Source organism: Vicia villosa, linkage group LG1 (genome assembly GCF_029867415.1).
Source record: "Vicia villosa cultivar HV-30 ecotype Madison, WI linkage group LG1, Vvil1.0, whole genome shotgun sequence".
Classification (NCBI taxonomy): Eukaryota; Viridiplantae; Streptophyta; class Magnoliopsida; order Fabales; family Fabaceae; genus Vicia; species Vicia villosa.
Window position 1 is genome coordinate 26133119 of NC_081180.1, and position 9449 is coordinate 26142567.

The following is a 9449-nucleotide window of genomic DNA, read 5'->3' on the forward strand; positions in this document are numbered from 1 at the left end:
ACATATAATTTGTTTTGCTTAAAAAGTATGCCTGAACTCTATCATCAACAAAAAATATAACCGATGCTTAGTTGGTTAGAACTTCATAATAGGGTATATAAAGAATCGGATAATACTACATAGTAAATAAACCGGCTGCAGTTAATAAACCGGTCATTTAAAATCTAACCAGTTGGATTTACAAAAAAAATAAACTGCCTACATTTAATAAACTGGGCATTCAAAATCTAACAGTTTGATTTCATCTATAAATCTTCCTCAACAAACCTAAGGTTACATTACGCGGAAGAATGTAGAAAGGGTAGTTGTGAAAAGTAACACTGGGGTGTAGGTAGAAGCCTCTAGCACTGAACTTGGCAAGGCACCCTACAACAACAACCTAGGAACAACCGCTCCTTTACCAGGTTGTAATGTATACGCCAATTTTATTTCTTTTTCTTCCCCTGCCACAAAAGCAATCTCCTTAAGTGAAATACCAAACATTAATAATAAAGATGGAATATACAATACATTTACAAAAGACATACCGAGTTGACATAGTAATCCATAGTTAACTGCTTCCGCTTCTTCAGAGATGGACTCTCTGCCTGTCTTGGCAAGACACGCTTTGATGGAGTTGAACTCTGAAAGGTTTGTAGAAAACTTAGAAACAGTATCAATATGAGTTAAGAAACTCAGTAGGAAAAACAAGGGGGACTTAAGTACAAACCTTGGAGGCAAGTTTCTTTTCTTTACGAGCTTGTCTCTCCCTTTCATCATATTCTTGATTTTCTTTTTCCACCAGCCGAATGAGGGTGTCGCATCTCCTTGTTAGTTCCTGAGTTGTGCGCGACTTCACAAACCAGTCAAAACGAAACAAGGGTGACGTCCGAAATGCCCCCTTCAATTCATCCCAATTCCCATAGCCAAGTTTGTGAATCATGCATATCTGCAAATTTTGTTGCACAGTAATATAATGTAAGAACTCTTGAAAAAACCAGACAAAATAAGCAACTGGGTATAAATGATTTCAATAAGAATAGACTACTATGAAAATAAAAAAATTTATTAAACCCATACCATGAATCGATCACATTCCTCATTGTATAATTTCCCTTTGTTTTGTCCATATTGTATCTTCAACTCTAGCCAAGGATTCTTGTAGCGGTCCAACTTCTTTCCAATAGCTTTCATGATCTCATCTTTCCGAGCTATTCTTGACTCCCCTCTTTCAATGTTTTTAATAATTCTATCATAATCTACAGACATTAAATCAAAATATTATAAATAAGGAAACCCTTATATTTTAAGAAATGTTGCCAATGGCTGAAGGCAGTTCAAAAAACCACCACTGATATCAAACATGTCAGAGTTATTGGCCTATCAATCAAGCAAAACTAAAGTTACTAGTATTAGGCAGGGATTTGAATAATTTGCAGTCTTCTAATCTCATTCAAAAAATTTCTACTACTGCAAAATATTCACGTTTTAATGTTCTCAGCAACTTACCATTCAATTCCTTGTATCGCTCTTTGAAAACTTCTGCATATATTTCAACTTCTTCTTCTGTCTTTCCTTCCATCTCAGAAGCAATACTTGTAATATCATTTCGGCCATATTTTTCACATGCTCTAATGAAAGTGTTAAAATCCTTTCGGCTCCATGACGAAAATCCCTATGTTAACAAAATACCAGAATTAAAACTATATATACAGATCTGTATTAAAGCCTAGTTTATAAACAAATTTGCTTACCTGCTCTAGCAGCTGCTCCTTTTCTTCAGACTCTTCTGCAGTCAATGGCTCTCCCCCCTCTAAATATTCAACAAGCATGCCGATATAAATTAACTAAATATTTACATTTACATACAAATATTAAAGTGAAAGACTAAGCCCATAGGTGCTTAGCTACCTTCCGGTTCATCAACATCTATGGAGTCTTTGACCTGATTCTTCTGATGTGCTTGCTGAAATTTTGTTAAACAATATCAATACCAACACATTGACTGAGATAAACATGAAAATGCAAATGAGCCTATGTTACCCACCATTAGATAACGAACTTCCTTTTCATACAGCTCACTCAGCCTGTGTGTGTTGAAAAACTGAAAATCATGCCTGAAAGAAAACAGAATTAAAAATTATCAGGAAAATTAGCAGTGTACTTCATACGGAAGAAAATATTTGTTATGATGAGAAGCTTACAATTGTGGCATCCTAGGAATCCGGGGTTCTTTTGGTTTTGTAGGAGCACTTTGGCGCATTGTTTGTTTGAAGTATTCAGACTCTGAGTAACTAGAAGCAAAAGTGCAACAATCCCCCAAAAGAATAATTATAAATCAGATATTGTGAAAAAAAATGAACAAATAATTAAATCAAATATACAGTACAAAGGGCGGTGTTTACTTTCGCTTTCGTTCTCTTCTTGATGGCTCAACCCAGTTATCACTCACAAGTTTTTTGAAATCAACTTTGTTTTCATCCTTCATTGAAAGAAATATGAACAGATGTTGGTTAAAAAAGGAAAAAATGGAATTGATGCAAAAGAGCCACAAGGAGTAGAAAAGATAAATGTCAACTTACTTTCTCATCATCAAAATCAAGCAAATCAGCGGCTACAAAATTAAAAATAGTAATATTAGTAATAACTTCTAACTTGCATAGAAGTTAAAATGCATTAAATTGCAAAACAAGAGCCAGAGACTTCTGTATAAATGAAACAACAGAATTGTATCTAAGCCGTCAAAATCAAGCAACTTAGAAGCGCCATAAAATGAAAAGTATAAACATTATATAGAAATTGGATTGGGCCTAACTCAACCATACAAAAACCGGCTTGTAAAATGGGGACCTCCCAAATAATACACAGACCATATCTCTAGACAATTTGGAACTAAATCCACCTCTTCACACCCAACACGATGAAGGTGTTGAAGGGTGCAATTAAGCCAACCCAAATGCCACAATTAGCAGCTAGAGGCGGGACTGCAAAGAAGGCATAATTTTCAATAATATTAGTAAAACTTCAAACTCCCATGTGTAGCTTTAGGTTTATTGTGTATAGAATCAAAATTAATACATGAAATAATGATGACATGTTACTTGGTTCATTTTTCTCTCTTAAGGATATATAGCTCAAGACAGATGAACCGCATATTGAAAACTCCACTTCAACAAAGATTATTTTCAATTTCTTAAATGATCAGAGCACAAGCATAGAAGCAAAAACAATAAACTTTAAAGGGTGTATACAAACAATGTATTTAATAGAAAAGATTAAACTATTGTGTGTAAAACTTATTTTAAGGTTCTTGCTTACTGTCGTCCATCTTGAATTTGATTGCATCTTCAGTAAATTTCTTCATCTTAGCATCAAGCTCGGCTGTTGATTCCTCTCCTTTGGCAATAATTCTGTCAATATCCTCATCTGTAATTGTACTGTCCTTGGAACTAAAAACCATTTCAGCACCAAATCTAACCATTTGAAGCAAATCATCCTTATTAACAGCTGCATACATAAACCAATTACACCATATCATACAATGCATGTGTATAAAAGAATTTTGTAATGAAAACAAATCATACTGAAAGTCCTTACTCTTCTGTTCAGCTAACCGCCCTTGCTGAATCACCAGAGCATCAAGTGCAAGCTTTTTGTAAGCTCTTTCAATGACTTTTTCCTCAATCGTATACTGTACAATTAAATGAATATTGTCACAGAGAAAATAAGAACTAGCAAACACCAACTTTCAAATGGCTGCCCAAACACACCTTGTCTAATACCTTAGAAAAGTTTGGGATTACAGTTTTCAATTAGTTCAAGTTTTAACTTCAATATAAATATTTTACTGTACCTACAATGACCAATGCTGATTTATGGAACATGAGTCATTGAATTTAGGGTGTTTTCTTATGTTGCAGTGATATTAATTTTATATAATATATTTAGTTTTGTCCGGTCATGGAATTTTCTGTATCCACTATCCTCAGGTCAGTGTCCTGTTGTATGTGTGAGAGCTTGCACTCGTGATTACAAGATAGAAACGTGTAGCAAAGTAGATTGTTACAAAACCTCAGTGCAGAATCTGAAAACTTGAACTTCTTTCTTTTGACCAATCCTGTGAGCTCGATCTTGAGCTTGTAAATCAGCTTGTGGGTTCCTGTTACAGCCCAAATATTAAACAATCAATCAATTGTGAACTTAAAGCACCGATGCAAATAAGAACTGACATAGCCAGTCAAAAAACTCACCAGTCACTATCATAAAGAATGACAACATCAGCAGTAGCAAGATTGATACCAAGACCTCCAGCTCGAGTGGATAACAAGAAGACAAATTTCTCACTTCCTGGTTTATTAAAAGCCTCAATGGAAGCATCACGGTCATCTCCGCCGGTATTTCCATCTATGCGACAATATTGGTATCCACGATACATCAAATAATCTTCAAGTATGTCTAGCAGCCTAGTCATCTGAGGAAGAGCAAAAAAATATATAACTAAGCACAAATGGATACGATCCCAAGCTGCATAAAATTAGCCATTCATTGCAAAAGAGAATCTAATTATTACATCAAACTGACCTGTGAAAATATTAGGACCCTAGAATCCCGCTCTTTTAGTTTGGGAAGTAATTTATCCATTAGAACCATTTTGCCTGTAAATTATATTTTTTAGAAAAAGAACAAATTTCCTACTAATGATCAGTTTGAAAAGGACAAATAGGAATTTCTTAAGGAAACAAATTTTACCAGCACTTGTAACGAGATGATCCCCTGTTATGTAGGGAGGACCAGGTTCAGCACCTTGGAAAAGATATGGGTGATTGCAACATTTACGAAGTTGCATTGCTATATTTAGAAGACGTTTCCGTTCTCCACCAGCATTTACAACCTCAAGATCCTTCTGCAGTAATGCCTTATAATATTGTTTCTGCATCTGGGACATGCCTACTTTGAGAATGGTTTCCTTTTTCGGTGGCAACCCTTTCTCAACATCTGATTTCAACCTCCGGAGAAGAAATGGCCGGAGGACCTGAAATATACACATAATAAAAAAATTATTGTGTACCATATTATCATATGCTTATAAGAGACATTAAACAATCAAAGGTTTGAGGCTTACCTTGTGTAGTTGTTGAACAACCTCCTGTTGGTCATTTTCACCAGAGATTTGAAACCACTCATCAAAAGTTTCAGCAGAACTAAAAATTTCAGGCAGAAGAAAGTTGAGAAGAGACCAAAGTTCATGAAGATTGTTCTGCAACATTAAAGATACTCAACTGTTTTAGCACAATTAGTACAGATAGAACAAAGGAAATGAAATAACCCAGACTTCAAGGCTCAAAGCATTTAGTTCAAAATTATTACTGTGCAAGTGATGTTCAACCCAGTGTAAGGAAAACTAAGATGGACTGGCCAGCCAACTGGTTCAACCGTGGATTGGACCCTAGGTTGGTCTAATCAACAATGTGAAGCAGTAATGCTATTCAACTAGTTGTAAACTGGTGAACAAATGACGAAAGTCAATAGTGTGGTTTGGACTTTATTTTAAAAAGAGAAAAAACTCAAAGCAGTGAATCCCTGTTTCACGTATATGAACACAGTGTAATGCCACAATGCACCACTCAAGCTCTAGTAAGAACACTTTGTTATGGTGAGAAGTAAGAACAATTAATTATGACCATCATATAAAAATTAATTATATCTAATGATTCAGATTGTTTTCTAATTAAAGATGTGTGACAATATTTATTTCCTTTAATAAAAAGGATTTTCCCTTTTAGATGCAAACATTTTGTACCAAAAAAAGACTTTTCCTTTAACAAAAAGGGTTTCAATTCCCTATACAAAGACAATTACAACCAACATATTCTTGCCTAATATATCCCTCTCACATTGAAAGAAAGAGTGCAGTAACTAAGGATGTGAAACCAAAAAAATATATACAGAACATGTAACAAGAGTGTAGAGGGATAATATTCATAACTTTTCAACCAACTACAGTCTACAGCAAATGAAAAGTATATAAATAGTCCGGCTTAGAACCTAAACAACAAAGACCAAGAAAATATATAACTTATAAACGCTACAAAAATGAGTTCATTATAAATTCAATTAGACAAGATCTGGTACATTACCGTTTCCATGTTAAGAGGCCAATAAATCAAATAAGTTGTAGATTTAAAGAAAATATTCATTAAGATTACAATACCATCATACATGATAGTTACAGTAATATGTCATACCTGCAGTGGTGTGCCAGTTATAAGGAGTCGGTAATTAGTATTATATAATCTCATTGTTTTGGAAAGGAGGGAGTTCTCATTCTTGATCCTGTGGGCTTCATCAATAATAACGTAACGCCAACTAAACCGACGCAATGTAGTCTTCTCCTTGATTACCATTTCGAAACTAGTCACAACTACATCAAACTTTCCAGCAACCAATAGGTCCTCTCTTATATGTTTCTGTAGTTATTCAGAACAATCAGAGAAAAAAGTGTCAAAACCATGTACCAATCAAAACCTTGACAAAATAATTCACTTCAGCTAAGCTAGTCTTACCCTTTCATCAGGGCTACCAAGGAACTTTATTGCCCGTAAAACAGGACAAAAGCGTCGAATCTCATTCATCCAATTTCCAAGAGTAGATTTTGGAGCAACCACCATATGTGGACCCGTTATTCCTCTGAACTCATGTAAATAGCCCAGCAAAGATATAGTTTGTAAAGTTTTGCCAAGCCCCTGCAAATCAACACCATATTTATTCATCATAGTTTAAAAAATGAACCCATACTTCATCAACATTACATGCTGTAGGGAAATTATGTTGTACAGATATTTAAATGAGACGTCTAAGACTACAAACAAATGCATACCATTTCATCTGCTAAAATTCCATTTATGCCATTCTCATACAAACGTATGAGCCAATTTAGCCCAGCAAGTTGGTAATCCCTCATTTTCCCTTGGATGCCTGATGAACAGATAATCAATTTCACATTTGTATGAACCAAAATTTAAAAAATGCCAAATATTAATAGAAAAAATCCAAGCATTAGATGAGCACCGCTCAAAATTGAAGTCAAGATAGTGAATAATGGTGCATTCCGTCCAACCCCAAAAACTCAAATGTGATGACATTCGTAATTAACAAGAAAAAAGACAGGACTTGGGCAAAACATACAGTAAAAACAACAACAGTCAATAAAACAAACAAAAAAATGTATAATCATCGACCATCCTCTTAATGGTTTAAGTCTTCCTTATTATCACGTCCACAACTACTAAAGTTGTATATCTTCTCTGCCTTCTTTTTCACAAAAACCCCAAATTACCCCCAAAACATACTGCTGAAACCCTAAATGTAAAGGGTATTTAAAGTTTTCCAACATTTTCAAAACTGTACAGCAAAATGTAATGCTGCAAAGACCTCTACAATGGCCAGCTACTGAGACAATGATTGGTGCACAATAACAACATTACATGCCATAAAAACATCCAAGATGTATTCAACCAAAGAACACATGAACCCCAATGAGAAACCAACCAGTTCAAATGCAATCCTTCCAGCACAGGAAAAAAATAACCAAAATGGCATGCATAAGAGTGTACCCTCAACCAATAGCATGACAGGAAGCAGATATTCCAATATTTTAAAAAGAAAATCAAGGAAATGTGAGAAATGAATTCAAGCATATGCTATCATAGACATGAAGAAAGCTACTCACACTGCACCCATGAACATACAAAAGAAAAAATAGCTTACATGAGGGTTGAGTAACCAGCCGTGTATTTCCTAAACCGCCTTCTTCTTCTTTAAGGTATTCTTCATCTTCCTCTTCCTCGGTAATTTTTGATGCATGGCGTCCCCTTAAATGAACAACAACATTGAGTTCAATATAAGTTATATGACACTAGAGAAAACAGTTGCCTACTTTTGCTCACCCCCCGGTAGAAATACATAGCTTAGCCATTCTATTTCTAACAATTCTTATACAGAATTCAATTTAAAACACTTTGGAAGTAGTAAAACTGTCCAACATCAAATAGTTATAGCTAGTTTACTTCGACAGTTTTATAGGTAGGTATAATTTCACAAACCCTTGAAATAACTTGCATAGACACGAAAGAACAATCATCAATATTCAATACAATTAAAACTCACTAAGACAACAAAAAAGAAGAGACAAATTGCAACACAGTAACCATTAATCTTCAGAAAGTACCTTCCCTTAGTCTTCTTTTGAGACGAAGCTTCCTCACTTTTTGCAAAATGAGCAAACAGCTCAGTTTGCTGCAACAGATACTTCAATCGTCCTTTCCCTTTAGTGTTCTACAACAAAAGTAACAAACACTAACTCAAAATTAAATCAACAATAAACCAAAAAAAAAAAAATCATCTACTACATCCAATAACACACGCACCATGGAAGCATCAATAGACGCATTTTGCGCATCCAATATCTCCTGAATCTTCTGTTTCTTCAACCTCTCCAGTTCCCTCAATCTAGCTTTCTCACGCTTACTAATCTCAGGATTAACATTGCCTTCATCCTATAACAACGAAAAATATAAGATAAACATTTAAGAAACGAAATGATCTAAATGCTGGCTCTGATTTTTACGTTTACCTGATTATCATCATCTTCGGCGTACTCGCCGGCTTCATCTTCATCCGGCACATTGTCATCATCGTCGGAGCTAGCGGAACGAGCAACGGCTTCGAGTTCGTCATCGTCTTCATCGATCTGGTCGTTAACGTTCTCAACCTCTTCTTCTTCTTCTTCCTCGGAATTGGAGGCGCTTGAAGGCTGAGATTTGGAAGTTCTACCCATGGTGTTTTTTCAGATCGAGGGTTTCGTCGCGAGTGTGCCAAAAAGAGGGAGCGCGAGCGAGTTTTTATTTCAAAGCGTGAAAGAGTGGAAAGGAATAAAAGGGTTGTAGATTCTAGGGATTTATAGCCGTGTGATCTTGCGGTTCCAGGGAAACGGTGTGAGTGTTTTTTTAGAGTAGTGGTGACGTGGAAGTGAAACGAATATTTCGCGCCATGGTGTTGAAGTGGAACCCATATTTTCCCGCTTGCATTGCTTTGATTTAGGCCCAATTTTTGGTTCCTCAACAGTGGAAATTTAACTTATCAACCCCACTAATACTTGGCACCCCTCGATAATTTGATAATGCCAACAGCGCGAGTATTTATCTTGCCAAAACCCCTAAATTATATATTTTACCCTATTTTTTTATAATATAATTTTATTTCTCAAAAGATCACGGCTGACTTTGGACCAGAGCAACCAGACTTACGGTTCATGGCCTCAAAAAGTAAGGACAAAATCGGTAAAATAGATTAATAGAAAATAAATAATAAATAATAAATAATAAATATAATATTTGCTTAATTTGTAACAACCTGTATCATTAGTCTAGGGGTAAGTGTTATATGGGGTAAATGTGATGGCCTAGTTCGAC

At 35.3% G+C, this 9449-nt stretch overlaps 1 protein-coding gene across 1 annotated transcript; it reads right to left on the minus strand.

Annotated features, from left to right (window-relative positions):
- Positions 1–75: 75 nt before the first annotated feature.
- On the minus strand, positions 76–8928 carry LOC131631809 (ISWI chromatin-remodeling complex ATPase CHR11-like). The gene is made up of 25 exons (XM_058902582.1): positions 8612–8928; positions 8406–8534; positions 8207–8313; positions 7747–7850; positions 6857–6954; positions 6543–6722; positions 6225–6446; positions 5102–5236; positions 4729–5011; positions 4561–4634; positions 4230–4450; positions 4051–4138; positions 3577–3670; positions 3298–3486; positions 2562–2593; positions 2385–2461; positions 2184–2273; positions 2027–2096; positions 1891–1945; positions 1734–1792; positions 1489–1654; positions 1060–1238; positions 710–928; positions 528–623; positions 76–443 (listed from the first exon to the last, which is right to left on the minus strand). Exons 1-25 carry the CDS (start codon positions 8813–8815, stop codon positions 426–428), a joined length of 3189 nt encoding a protein of 1062 aa, XP_058758565.1. The 5' UTR covers positions 8816–8928; the 3' UTR covers positions 76–425.
- Positions 8929–9449: the final 521 nt, after the last annotated feature.